The 14,604-nt window shown below is 60.3% G+C and overlaps 1 protein-coding gene across 2 annotated transcripts; it reads right to left on the reverse strand.

Annotated features, from left to right (window-relative positions):
* Positions 1-710: 710 nt before the first annotated feature.
* HM13 (histocompatibility minor 13) lies at positions 711-14,604 on the reverse strand (the record flags this gene model as incomplete). 2 transcript variants are annotated; one of them, XM_082015896.1, is made up of 12 exons in its annotated part: positions 711-1,014; positions 3,872-3,957; positions 4,508-4,610; positions 5,670-5,706; positions 5,986-6,069; positions 6,589-6,646; positions 8,589-8,714; positions 8,846-8,931; positions 9,696-9,784; positions 10,765-10,847; positions 12,775-12,873; positions 14,419-14,604. In XM_082015896.1, 12 exons carry the CDS (start codon positions 14,602-14,604, stop codon positions 933-935), a joined length of 1,119 nt encoding a protein of 372 aa, XP_081872022.1. In that variant the 3' UTR covers positions 711-932. The 2 variants fall into 2 exon arrangements, with proteins under 2 accessions (XP_081872022.1, XP_081872021.1); XM_082015895.1 differs by lacking the exon at positions 711-1,014 and adding an exon at positions 1,331-1,617.

Here is a 14,604-nt window from a genome sequence, read left to right on the forward strand (position 1 = left end):
CCGGCCCCAGCGGGAGCCAAGGCGGCTGCTGGAGCTGCCCCTGCCTGCAGCCGCTCCAGCCCGCGGGCCCCTCTGCCCGCCCCAGCCCCTCTGCCCGCCCCGGCCTCAGGGGGTGCAGGCTGGCCCCTGGCTCACTGCAAGGCGCCGGGACAGCCCGTGCTGCCTTCGCCCCACACTGGGGCTGGGTTTGGGGTCACTCCACTCCCACACCCACTGCCCCAGGCTGTGGGGGCTCAGCCCCAGATCCCCGAGCTCCCCACGCAGCCGAGGCAGAACACATCCCCATCCCGCTGGCTTCCCACACCCCGATTCCCACTCACCCACCCCACTCCGGGGCCAGACCCCAGCTCAAACCCACCCAGGCACAGGCCAGGGTCAGCGACCACGGCCCTAAATCTGTGTGTTGGGGGGGGCAGGCTGAGGCCAGCGGGGGGAAGGCCGAGCACCAGAGGAGCAGGAGGGGGAAGGGGATGGTCACTTGGAAACAGCCAGACAACGGCCACAGGCCCCACGGGGGGAACCAGGCTGCCGGAGAGCTGCGGTGCTGAACCCAGTGCCAGCCAGGTGGCCGAGCAGGGGCTACAACTGGAGCAGTGGCCGTGGCCAGGGCTGCCGGCACAGCCCCAGCCCGGCCCGACCAGCACTCCTTCCTTCGACATGGTTTAATATGAGAGAAAGCAAATGCACAATACAAAATTTAAAAACCGGCCTGTGGTTTGCCCCCCACCCACCTCGCACCCCCGTAGGAGATAAACAGGCAGGGGGGCGGCGGGGGGGTGGCTATGCAGCGTACATCGATACCCCACCTGGGTGGCTGCTCCGACACACACAACACGATGCTCTTGCACAATTGTTTGTTTCATCGTCTGTCACTTGCGGAGGGTCTGGAGGGGCCCCAGCCCAGAGGCGTCGGGCACGGCCCGCGGGCAAGGTCACTTCTCCTTCTTGGCAGCTTCTGTCGTCTCTTCTTTGGAGGCCCCCGGCACCTCCTTGGGGGTAGAGCTCTCCTCGTAGCTGGGGACAGAGGGACAAGAGGGAGTGAGTGGGGCTGGCCCCTCACGGGGGACAGAGACCTGTGCCAGGCGGGGACAGCCCAGCCCGGGGCCGCAGGCTCGGGGTCTGCCCAGAGAAGAAGCCCCATGGGGCAGAGCCCAGGCAGGGAGACCAGCAGTGCGACAGCCCCCCCAGACACCTCCAGGGGTGGGGTAGACCCAGCCAAGGGCTGGGGCTTCCCCCAGCAGAGCCGTCGGGCCAGCTCTGTGCCCAGGGATCTGTCCTCACTCCCGAGAGCACCGTCGGGTATCCTGGAGGGCAGAGATGTCAACTCCTCTCCCCCTTCACAGGCTCCCCTCAAAGACAAGGAGAGAAGCCGGCCCCCAGGCAACAGCTACGGGGAAAGGGCAGAGCCGGGACCAGCCCCTACCTGGCCAGAGCGACAGACAGAGAAAGGGCACCGCGTGCGATCACTACATGGCACTAGGGCTTTGCTGCCGGCGTCGGCGGGGACAGGACAGTTTCTGCTGCATGGAATCAGCAAGGCTGGCCGGCGAGCCGGACACGGTGGGGAAGTGGGTAAGTCTTGGTGTGTGTGGCAAGATTTCAGCAGAGGATTCATAGCTGCAGGAGAGAGAGGAAGCAGGAAGGGACAGGGGGAAGACGAGGACAGAAAGGAGAGGGGGGGAGAAAGAGAAAAAGCAGAAGAGTTTTGGCATGAGAGTGCTGCAAACCCAGCACCCTGTGCAGGGCAGCCTGCTGTCCCCTCCGGCTGCCGGCTCGCTTAAGCTGGGGTGGCCCCGGGGCTGTGCTGGCAGGCTCCTGCCTGCACTCCCCTTGCCTGCAGACCCCAGGGCAGGGCTGCAGCATGCAATAGCAAGGGCTGAGAGCTGGGGAAAAGGCAGCTCCCGCTGGCATGGGTAGAGCCAGGCAGCCGGAGCCCACAGGAGAGCAAGCCTGGGCACTGGGAAGGCAGCAGCAGAGCAGCCCAGGGGCTGTGCAGGCAGCAGACCGATCCAGCAGACCCCTTCCTGCCGCTCAAGGACACGTCTGCAGCAGGCATCAGCGGCAGGATGGGCTCCCCGCTGCTGACAACTGACAGAGGCTGAGCGAAGGTTACTGCCTGCCTTGGGAGGCTCAGCAAGGCTGGGAGCCGCAAAACTGATCCGGAAGTCGCCCACCTCTGCTTCATCAGCACCCCTTCCCCAGGCCTGCAGCACAGATCTGCTCGCTTCCACCCTCCAGGCAGCGCTGCCTGTACTTGCCACTGCGTCAGACCCTCACTGCCCTCTCCCAAGGCAGCTGATGGCTGCTGCGAGACACCACGTGCAGGCAGCTCACTGTGTGCAGGCAGCTCGCTGTGTACAGGCAGTCGGCCGGCAGAGACCACAGAACCACCAGCTCCAGGCTGCTGTCAGCACGGGGAGGATCAGGGTGCGCCAAAGCCTTGCAGGGGAGCTACACCTGGTGGGATTCCTGCGGTGGGAGCCACTGCCCTCCGGGCATGAGCCCTGTCACATCCCACTTCCTCTGCCTGCAACTGGAGCGACTTCAGGGGGGTCGGACCCCAGGGCCCATCAAGGCTGCAACCCCCCAGCCTCCTGCGCTTGCCCTGGCAGCACTTGGCGAACAGCAGCAGGCAGCACTTTTCCGCTGGAGCAGCTTGTGCTAATGCTCTGCAGTGGCATTAGCCCCCAGTGCCCAGCTGCCCGGCTCCCCGGGCGCCTTGCTGCCCGGCGAGCTGGACTCGCAGCTCATCTCTCCCCAGTTTCCTGGCGCGGGAGGTGGTGCTGCTGTCAGCTGGTGAGTCACGGCATGGGGAGAGCGGCCCGCAGGATCCCAGGTGCACAGGAAGGACGATCCCAGGACACTCGGCGCCTGCAGCAGCGATCGTCAGAAGCAAACATCAAAGGACAGGCAGGTGCGGCAGGGCTGGGGAGCCGGCACAGCTGACAGCCCGGTGGAAACACGCATACCTGCATCTCCCAGGGGAGGGGAAGAAGGCGAGGGCCACCGGCTCCCCGCTGCACCCCAGTCGGCTGCTGGTTTCCCTCTGAGCAGGCTGGGGACTCAGGCAGGGGCAGCCCCAGAGCGGGGAGGCTGGGGGGGTGCACAGCCCTGCATTGGGACAGATGTTCCCTTCCCTCATCTGCTTCAGTCGTCCTCAAACAAGCAACTGTGCTGGGCCACCACCGAGCCTCGAGCACAGCCGGCCGAGCACAGCGGAGAAACAGCTCCCAGGCGGGCCAGGCCATGCACCACGCGGTTCAGAAGAGGGGACAGTCCAGGCAGGAGACCAAAGCCGCCCACTGACAGTGCACAGGCAAACGCCTGGAGCGCGGCAGGCCAAGAGAAGGGCTGGAGCACAACAGCACAGCACAGCCCCCTTTCACTGCACCTACGGTCCCCTGGGCAGAGGAGTCGGCTGCAAACCAGGATCCTTTACTGAGCGAGGGGGCTGGGATGTGCTAGAACCAGCCCTGGCTGCTCTCGCAGCCGGATCCGGCTCCATTCTCCCCCACCCACAGGCCCTGGGACACAATGACCAAGTATCTCAGCACCAGGTGTGCGGTCCCACCCTCCCCTGCCTGCCAGCACACGGGAAGAGTTTGTCACCGGGGCGTAAAGCAATACCAGATGCTGCCTGCCTGTTGGTATCGCACCAAAGCTCCCACCCGGCTACAAGGAGGTGGCTGGAGCCAGGGCCGGCGTGTACGAACACAGACCCACTCCCTCCACCCACGCACATGCACGCGCACACCCAGAGCGTGCCCAGATGAACCCGTCCCTCCAGCTGTGCCCAGGCGTGGGAACATCTGCACACTTCATGTGCTCCAGCGCCGCAGGCAAAACAGCTCCATCCCCAGCTGACGCTCACCTGAACATTTCAGTTACTTCTCCCTTTGCCAAGGCCACAAGAAGCGGGAATCCGATGCATGCGGGGACCAGGTACAGAAGAGCAGGCTGTCGGGAAGAAAAACAACTGGTAAGCCAAACCACAAATCACCCCTTGGGAGGAGTGAGGCAAGCTGGCCCTGTCCCCTCTGCACCCATTCTGTCTGTCACAGTGCTGCACAAACGCTCCAGAAAGTGGCCTCTAGAGCCAAGTTACAGCTGCAGCAGCACAAAACCCTCACTGTGAGGTCCCAGCGGGCCACGAACACACTGAGGGCCCCCACGCAGACCACAGACAGCACCCACGGCACGTGGGCTCCCAGGGCCCCTTTGCGGCACAGAGGGTGGGTCTTCACAGGCAGCTTGGTTGCAAAGAGCCACAAACACAGGGCAATTCTTCGGAACACAGCTGCCTGAACCGGCCTTGCCCCAAACAGGGCTCAGCTCCAGCCAGGCACACAAGCTTTGGACAGGGAAAGGTACAGGCAGGGACTGGAAAAGCAAAGGCAAGAGAAGGAACGCATCTACTTTTTCCTGGCATGATGCAAGAATCTCATGGCCAAGCTGGCATGTCCCGCTTGGGACGTGCATCCGCGCAAGGCAGCCCGGCGGAGCTCACCTGGGCATGCTTGAAGATGTGCATGATGAATATGGTCAGGCCCAGCCCAAAGATGTAGGCCACAAAGCTGGTGTAGAAATACGTGTGTGTGTTCTTCTTCAAGCTGTAGGGAAAGGGAGCAGAGCCCAGTGACCTTGGGTCTGATTGCCAGTGGCCAAAACGGAGCCGGGCCAGCACCCTCAGCCATCTCCTGCCACGCTGGGAGCTGTGCTGTGCACAGAGGCTGCCACCAGCACAGCCCCCCGTGCCAGGGGAGTAGTGTGGGACTGGATCAGGTGACACCCAGGTGCGGGGCTGGCGAAGGGAAGGAGACGCGGGATCCTGCTGCTGGATGGCTACTGGGGGGGAGGAATCGGTGCTGGGACCCAGGGAGAGGGTCCCACCTTCTTGGGGGAGGCATGGCCGGTTCCTGCTCTCAGCACATGCTGTTTCATCGCAGGGCAGGCTGCGGGGACTGGGATTCCCAGCAGGTGCAGGCAGGATGTGGGTGGAAACACCTGGAAGAGCTGGCAGAGACCAGAGGGTCTGTGCAACAGCAGCGGGAGCGGTGCCACACCACCGCAGTCGCATGGAGCAGCCCATTCCCAGCAGCTCCCCAGCCGAAGACTTTCGGTGTGCGGCAACTGCTGAAAGCTACACCCCAGCAGTAGGTGCAGCTTCCCTGCGTAGGAAGGAGCTGCTTCCCCCAACGTCAAGGACAACCTACAGGCAGGCAGCACTGCCGGGCACTGATTTGCATCCACGCGAGCACTTCCCAGGTGCCAGCACCCCCGGCTCTTTCCCACGCCGTCGCTGTTTCCTCCTCGCTGCCGTAGCATAGCAGCGCTGCCTTCTCCTCCTGGGTGCCAGGGAGCCAGTGAGGCTCTGCAGGGCTGTTACGTGCTGCCCGCCCTGCCGTGCGTACAGCAACACAGAACTCAAACAACTCAGTCCCAGCGCTCAGGACTTACCCACAGAGCCAGCCCGGCTCACATCTACTCTTCCAAGAGCTTCCCCCTGCACCCCTCCGTCCCAGCCGCTCTCCCGGGTCCCCACGCCAAGCCCCTGAGGGCAGCACACGACTGCGCTCCTGGCTTCCGCTTCTCCTTTTTCCTCTATAAAATCCGCTCAAATATGCTGCAAGATCCAACTTGCCAGAGACCCTTCCCTGCCGCCCACTCACCTGATGTCAAACCGCAGCAGCAAGGCAATGAAGATCCCTGCGGGGAGAAGGGGACAGTGAAGGGACAGAGGTGGCAGGGCAGGACCCGCAGCGGCTCCGGGTGCCTTGCCTGGGCTGACAGTGCCCTCTCGTGGCACAAGGCACCGGGACAGCACCTGGACCTGGTGGGAGACCCCCAGCCCACGGCAGCCCCCAGCCCCGGTGGGAGGCCCGCAGGGCTCTGGCATGGCCAAAGGCAGAGCGAGGCAGCCGCTCAGCTCCCCGCAGCCCGTTCAGACAGGCGACCCTGGTCACGTCCCCCATCTTCCACCCTTACCTGGAATGACAATGTCTCCCAGACCCAGCATGGCAAAGTTGTCAGCCTCCAGCCCCTTCTCCAGCAGGTCCTGAGGGAAAACCACTACGAGGAGTAGAGAGAGGAACACTGATGGTGCAGACCTCAGCACCGCTGTGCCCAGCAAAAAGGGACTGGAGCAGGGCAAGACCCCTGTCCCTGCCATCTGCCCCCTCCTCTCCTGTAGCTCCCCCCTTCTCCTTCCTGGGACAACTCTGGGATGGGAAATCGAGGGGTTTGGGGACAGCCCCATGTGCTGGTTCCCGGCCCAGCTGCCAGGACCTAAACCACTGCACGCTCCACAACAGCAGACATTCACCCCTCCTGCTGGGGAGGTTTTTTGTTTTGTTTTTTGTTTTTTTGTTTTTTACTGAGCAGGTAATTGCCTGCTCTGGGGGTGCAGACTAACCTAGCCAGCTCAGGGCTCTGCAGAGAGACCTGGCCCAGCTCTCCGCAGGTTGGTGGCACCACGCAGCAGTCTAAGGGGTCACTAGCAGGAAACCTTCCTGCACACATCCCACCTTCGGAGCCATCTCCAGAAGGCAGAGGGTGCATGGGGCAGCGACACGAGGAAGGTCTACTCACGTTTTATCGGGGCCTCAAATGATTTGGCAACTGTCACCATCACATTGGTGCCAAAGACCTAGGGGCAAACAGAGTCCGGGGTGACCACAGCTGCACAGGGACACACGCATGCTCAGCTATACCCTCACCTCAGGGCCCAGAGCAGCCTTAGTGGCAGAAAATAGCCAAAGAGCCACCAAGCTGCAGGCAGAGGAGTCCTGCAAGTGAGCCCACCACCCAAGGGAGAAGGCACAGGACAGTGGTTGAGGAGGTGAGCACGTCACGGCCGTCCTGCTTTCAGAGCAGCACTGGGGAGACCACTCACATCACAGAGCCATGGTGCTGCCCACCAGCTGCTTTCCCCAGCACCTACCCCTGCGGGTCAGTTCAGCTCTAACTAGTCAATGCAGTGGAAAGCCTGACCACCGCACAGGATGTTTTCTGAGGGCAGGAGCGCCCAGCAGAGAGCCCCAGGCAGCTGCCCGTGAGCTTCCAACGGGGACCTGAGCAATTATCAGATCAGCTGGATTTTGCTCTGAGGTCATTTATGTGTACTGCACTATCAGCTTTACACACTGGCATTGTTTGGGGAACGGGCTGTAAACACATGGGTCAAACACCCTCATTTCTGTTCCTTTTCGTCTCCAAGCCTCCAGTCTCGGCTATACCAGCAGCAGGCACAAAAACCAGGTGCTAGTTAGCACTGAGTGAGCCAGCTCCTAGCACTAGGGATTAAAGAGAAACCTTAAAGCAACCACTGGGCGTCAGATTAACTCCCACAAAGTGCAGCAAGCTCTGGGCATCGCCACGGAGTGAAAGGACTCCACACTGGGACCAGAGAAAAGTGTCACATGCAAATTCACCCCAAGATTATACAGGGGACAATATCATCGATCCACTGAGCAGTTCTCCTTCCTCCTTGAAACCCTCCCTGGATCTCACTATGATTAAATCCATGCTGAGATCCAAGCGACCCGGTCCCTGCAGAGGGGCACAGTAAGAAGGTCTCCGCTTCACGACAGCCCTTCCATGAGACTCTGGCGATCCACTGACCTGCCGCAGAAGCTGAGGTGGGAGACAGCCAGCAAGTGGAGAGCAGCAAGGGTTGCACTCTCGCTGTCTCCAAAGCACCGGGAAGACACTTGCACCCCGAGCAGGGTGCGAGGCACTGGGTGTGCTAAGCCAGAAGGCTGAATCCTCTCCAGCTGAGAGCAGTGGAGGAAGTGGCACACAGGCTAATGAACCACAGAGCTGAGACTGTTAATTAGCCTATGAAAGAGGGGCAGCACCAGCCAAGTACAAAATAACACGCAGTAGCCAGGCTTAAATAGGGAAGGATTACTCAGGCAGCTGCAGAGCTGCTGGACAGACCTCAAGGTATACAAGGCTCTCAGACATTTGGAAACACAGTAATTCAGAGGGTGGAGGCAGCAGGAAGGACTGCGGAATACAGACGTTACAAGATGGGGATCCAGGACCATTGCAGAGTGATAAGGAAAACCTCAAAATGAAGATGTCAGGGTGCTGCACTGGGAGGGAGAGAGACTGGAGGCATTCCAGTATGTGGTCCTCGGTGCAACAGAAGGATGCTAACGAAGCCGGCAGATGACACAGCCGAGGCACAGCCCATGCAAGCAGGATCAACATACCCAGACCAGCCTCGTCCTCCAGCCCACCCAGCAGTAATGTCAGGCATTGGGAAGACCTCAGCTGGCAATACAGGTCACCAGAACTGGATATACCACGCACCCGAGTACCCCACAACAGCCCTGATGAGATCCCTGCCAGTCCTGGGCTCTCTAAGCCAGAGATGAAAAGAAAGTGCATTTGCTGAGCCACGTTCTGCCACTGTTTGATTTTATCATCATCCCCACCACACCCCTTTGGGCTGAGAAAGTGGAAATCCTGACTGCAAACGTGTGTGCAGCCAGCGTGCTGCCTCCAAAGAGGCATAACGCCACGCACATGCCTTCCACCAACGGCTGCAACTCGCGTCCGCCCCGGGGAACACTCCCGTTTACCCAGAACACGTCGTAGATGAAGAGGCCCCCAAGCAAGATGCAGCCAGTGCTGACATTGTTCAAGTGCAGCAGCTCCACCCCGTTGAGGGAGAACGCCAGCCCAAAGAGATTGTTGGCAATCCAGTGCTGAGAACGACAGGAAAAGGAGATTTGGGTCCCGCTGCACGTTACAAGCCACAGCCTCAGCCTGCAGAGGCCTTGCATGGAAAGGGACCCGGGTCCCTGGCCTCGCTGCAACAGGGCTGCGGCTCGCTTACCTTTCTCAGCAGGTACCAGACCCCCACAACACTGCTCAGGGCCAGGCATACGAGATCCTTGGTGTCAAACTCGTAATTCACTATTTCTGCAACAAAACAGAGAATTCAGATTTTGGGCAGCTCTCCTTCCCACACAGGGCAGAGACAACCGACTTTACAGCTTGGGAGCAAGAGACCACAGTGCTCATGTCCCAAACGAGGGGACTGCACCCCCGGAAAACACGTGCAAACTGCATGCAAGTGAGCGGCCGGCTCTGGCAAGCCTGGACCTTCTCCTTCAGCCAGACTCTGCCACACGGACAGCATCTGTGATCTGTCAATAAGGAAATTGGATTCAGGCAGTGTCTAATGCAGGGAGAGGCAAATCTTCTCCCTCTTCTTGCGCCAGTTAACTCCCGGTGGTATCACTAGAAGAACTAGTCCCTTGCCAGTAAAGCTACTGGGCAGGATACTTATCAAAGGAACTTCTACCAGTGCAAAGATTCGAATCAGATCAGTTAAGGCAGCACAAAAGTCAGTACTATGCTACCCAAGGAGCTTAAATAAAGGCAGTGCATCTAACAGCAGCCATAGCTCCATTCCTATAGCACTCTGGGATCTGTTTCTGGGGTTTCGCTGCCAGCCAGCGGCAGCACAGAGGGAAAGTGCCAGCTGGTGCAAGAAGACGCACACGGCAGCCCCGGCTCTGCGGGGACACACGGGGCTCACACTGGCAACAGAAGCACAGCAGGGAGCAAGAGGCAAGTCTTTGAGAAGGTTGTTTCAACAGCAAAACACAAAGTGAGCAAAAACCAGAACACTAAAGGCAGAAAACATTCAGGCCCCCAGAAAGACCAGCGAGCTGACATACCCTCCTTGCTCTCCCCGGAGCCCTGGGTGAAGAGGAGCTGGTACTGTTTGTTGGGGAAATTTGCAGGAAAGAATCTGTTCATCATGGGGCTGAAACGAGAGGTGCAGAGAAGGGCAGTTCGACAGAAACCCCACAGAACACACTGCCCAGCACCTCTGTGTGACAGTGTCACAGCATGGACGTTGGCCCACACCCCCTCCAGAGACAGGGGAACACCAGGTTTCACCACATCAGGGACTGGCAGGAGCCCCAGCTGCAATCGCCAAGCCGCAGACACGGGACCTTGTCCTCCCCAGAGGTCTGATCTGCCCGTACATTAGAGTCCCCAAAAATGTTCTAGCGCAACAGGCACAGAGCATCACTCACAAGAAGTTAGGACCCACCCCAGACCCCAGCAGGTGTCCTGCGCCCCCTCCCAGCAGCCCCCTGGCACCATACAGGTCTGGTCACCCAGAACTGGTGGTGCCCCCACCAAACGGGCCTCCTGCAGAGCCGGGAGCAGGAGCAGCCCTTGCCACAGTACCACAATAGGGAAAGCATCTGGTCCCCCAGCGCCCTAGGGCTCAGGAAACAGGAAACCAGTTTTACTTTTTCAGTTACTGAAACAGCCTGAGCTTTCAACATCTCACGCCAAGCATCGGCATGAGAGGCCAGGGATGTCATCGTGAGCTCCAGCTGCCTGTTTCAGCCATCCCAATAAGAGGAAGACGGGTGCTAAGGAGCTCTCCCCTCCACAGGGCAGAGGACTGTGCAGCCCATAGCAGCTCGTACAACAGTGGCCACCCACACCTCCACAAGCTCTCCCAGTGATCCTGCATGGGGTACCAGATTGCTGGGACGCCCGAGATTTTGGTTTTACCCTTGGCCGCCCCATGAGGAACGCTCTGGGCCTGCCTCCCCAGAGAGCCCTTCACACCACTGAGGGAAAATACCCTACAAGCTGGGACTTGGCTCTGCCACAAGGCAATGGTGCTCTAGAAACCCCCCAATGAACTCAATGCCCCACTGCCTCGCAGAGCAGGCAGCCTTGGACACCCCTGCCCCAGCTGCACCCCTCCCTCTGCTGTACCTGATGGTGTGGGACAGGGCTAGGATCCCCAGCACGAAGAAATACATGGAAAGCAGAAGATTGATGTACTCTTGAGAGAATATCTGCAAGACAAACCCAGAGAGGGGCGAGTTACCGCAGTGTCCTCCCCATCTACAGCACAAGGAAGCGCTTCACATTGCAACCAGCAGCTGCTGTGTCAGTGCTCCAGGGAGACGAGAAGAATAGCTGGAATGACCCAAATTCTTGCACCTCCAATGTGAAACATGTTGGAAATAGCCGTGTGCTCATAGAACAAGCACAACGGGTCTGCAAGTTGTCGCACATCTATGAAGTGCTCGGGTCAAAAAATAACTCCCGCGTTGCAGAAAGGACAGAGCTTCCCCTGCGCATCCCCGGCCGAGTGAGCCAGAGCAGGGAGCGAGGCACCGCGCCGCTCCCGGGGGCTGCCCTGGCAGAGGGGAGCAGCTGCACTCCACCTCACTACTGCAGTGGGCCGAGCATGTCCTGCCCTAATTAAATGGGGTATTATTAGAAACCCTGCCCTCCAACACACACACTGTGCCGAATCACACCCTTACAGCCTGGCGCGGGGGGACCCCGGGGTCCTCTGTGCTCTCCCGGAGGGGGAGTGCTGGAATATGAGAGCTCATGACAGGTTGCAGATATTAAAAGGAAGAGCTGCCGATCATGCAGCAACTTCAGTGGGGCCACTCTGCACATTCAGTACTTTTTTTCCTGGTGCCTCCATCCCAGCCAGGCGCAAGAGGCAGAGAAGGCACCTGAGGAGGCAGAGGAGTACCCCGAGACATTGGCCGTGGGGAAGGGGTGGGCTGCAGGGGGTCCCTTCAGCGACCAGAGGGGCCCAGCAGCAGGGTCTGGTGGCCACTCCGTACCCCCACCATCAGGAGAGGCTCAGCAGACGCTCGGCTTTACTACTGATGACCTACAAAAGGAGCCACAGCCCCAGTGAGCACACAGGCTAAACTTCATTGCTGCGAAAGCAGGGGATATTGTTAGGGAGGCCTGATCCCGGCTGCTGCTGCAGAGCTGACCTCCATGGCTGTGCAGGCTGCGGCACGCACTCGCCTTCCCGGTGCAGCCGCAGCGCAGGCCGGTGCCCAGGCCCACGGCGGGGTAAGGACTTGAACAGTGCGGCCGTCAGCCCACACGGCCACTCGACCTGGGTAGAAGCCCGCAGCATCAGTCAGCTGCTGCACGTAACTCTGGTTGCTGGAGAAGGAACTGTAAATTGTAATATTCCCAACTTTGCACTTTAAAGCTCACCTCCTGGCCAGCCAGGAGCACGCTTCTGCCTCACAGGCAGCCTAGGACAGCAGGGTTGGAAGCTGCCATGCTGAGAGGACCGCTCTGCACTGGCAGTCCCACGGCTCGTCAGGCCCCTCCAGGAGCTCAGCTGCACGCCAGACGTGCACAGGCAGCCAAAGGTGCTTTAAGCCAAGACACCTTCTCCACACAGCCAAAACCACCTGCTGCTGGGATCTCCTATCTGTGACTCAAGAATGGCCATCTAACTCTGCTGATTAGCTCTGCACGTCTAAAAGACTTCACCTGAACACACAGGGGCTCACCCACAAGCCAGCGATCCCCCAAGTCTGCAGCTGCGACGGCTTCAGAAGCGCAGCACGAAGCACAACACAGAGACAGCAGCATCTGCAACTCGGCAGTCCGTGGCACCCGCTAGTTTCAGTCTGTGCGCCGTCAGATCGGCCCACGGAGGCAGGCAGAGCCTGGGGTGAACCTGCCCCTGAGAAGCTTTCCAGAACCAACCTGTGCACAAACAGGCTCTGATTTACCCCAAGCTGTTCAAATTCAGGCGAGAACTGATGTTGTCCTGTTTGGTGACAACAAAGAGCTTGAGCTGTGCAGCCTTACACACTTTCTGTCCCAATGCTTAGGGGTCCCAACCAGGGTAAGCCAAAAATCGAGTCAGCCCCGTTTCAGGAGCCCCTGACCAGGTGGGGCGGATGGCAGGCACTGCTCCAGCGCCCGCTGGCATTGCTCACTTACTTTAAAGAAGAGGTAGAGCCCCAGAAGGGTGCAACTGGCAACAATGGGAAAACGAGCAGCATCTCGGCTGGTAATGGTCTCTGGCATCTCTGAGGAGTTCTGGGGAGGGAAGGAGAGGATAGGAGTGAATCAGCCCCTGCTCTGGCTTCATACCTGAGCAGGAGGTGAACAGATACAATGAGCAGGGCTCCGTGGCAGCTTTGAGAGGGGATGAGCACCCACCAGTGCACCCCACATCATTCATGAAGGTGGGGCTGTGTCACAGGCAGAGCCTGAGACGGAAAAAGCAAACGTTGCGCTCGTCTGTCCAAGGGCTGCCATGAGTTACTGCTTATTTCCTCTCAGAGGAGGGAAAAAACCCCCTGTGCTGGCATTGTTCCTGTCTCCCTGTGCCCAGAGGGGAGCTGGGCTCCCTCGCTGCTCATGCCTGGCCATCCCCGTCAGCCTCCCCATCTGTGCGCACCATATGTCGATCACCCTCTGAATGACATTTCTCTCCAATCACCTTGTTATCCCTCACCTCGCTCTTGGGATGCTCCTTGTGCTCAAAAGCCTCAGATTTATAAACCCTTTTTGCCTTCTGAGACATCTTTGCATCAGCTGAACCAGCCTCCTTTTCAAGCCATTTCCCACAAGACCTTCAGCTTCCAGAGGAAAGGCAGAGGGCTGCCTGCTCCCCTGCCTGCTCAGCTGCCTGCTCCCCTGCCCAGCTGGCCGCTGCTCAGAGATCTAATCTCACGCAGGCAAACACCTGCGGCCAGTGCCGGACAGAGGGCACGCTAGCGGAAGCCCTTATGCAAAGCAACCCTGCGAAGGAACAACAGCTTATCCCAGGCACGGCAGCTGCACACAGCGCTTGGCAGTGCAGAAGCAAGTGCCTGAGAGCCACTGGCTCCCTGCGGTGAGAGTGAAATCCCCCCTGAACCACGGCCAGGCCCTGCTCGCAGAAGTCGGTGGCCTGGGCTGCCAGGAACCCCACTAAAATGAGCTGAAACCTCTGAGATAAGACATAAGGGCAGACAAGGGGCTTGAAAAAACAGTAATAAATCAGACTGTGTAAAACAGCCCCTTCTCCTGAGCTTCAGCAGCCAAAGCCTTAGGATTTAAGTCCCAGCTGGTACCCGAGGCCAGGCGCAAGATGCAGGGAGCAGCAGCACGGTGGGCTGCAGGGACAGCACAGTGCACGCAGGCAGGGTGTGCAGGCAGGGCACACAGGCAGGAGAGCGCGACAGCATCCCAGGAACCAGCTGCGGGGCAGGGGAGCAAAGCCAGTGGACCCAGCACAGCACCTCGTGGGGGGGAGACAAGGGGCGGCCACGCGTTTTGCAGCACTTGAATTTCTCGGGACAGTGAGGACAGGCTGGAGAAGCACCCGGGGGAAGCCAGACCTCTCCCACATCCACCGGGGCGTGGGTGTCTCTGCCTTTCCAGGGACAGGGCCGGGGCGGGCGGCCATGCGGGGGGGGGCCCGGGGTGGGGGGCGAGGCCTAGAGGCCCCGGAGGGTCTCCGGGAGGGGCCGGGTCAGCCCCCGCTACCGGACACGCGTTGCTGGGGGGAGGCCTGGACACCCCGGCGCCGTCGCGTGCAGAGGGGGCGGCTGCCGCGGCGCGGGGGACCGGGCTGCCCCGGGGCCGCGGGGGTACCTTGCTCTTGGCGCAGCTGACGGAGCGCAGCGCCCCGAAGAAGATGGGCAGCAGCGCCATGAGGACGAGGCTGCCGTAGGCCAGCGCCATGCCCTCAGGGGTGGCGGGCGGGCGGGCGGCCGCGGGGGCCCCGGCCCCGGCCCCGGCCCCGGCGGCGCTGCCGTTGTGCGCCGCGGCCTCCTCCAT

Source organism: Phaethon aethereus (genome assembly GCF_964289735.1).
Source record: "Phaethon aethereus genome assembly, contig: HAP1_SCAFFOLD_586, whole genome shotgun sequence".
Taxonomy (NCBI): domain Eukaryota; kingdom Metazoa; phylum Chordata; class Aves; order Phaethontiformes; family Phaethontidae; genus Phaethon; species Phaethon aethereus.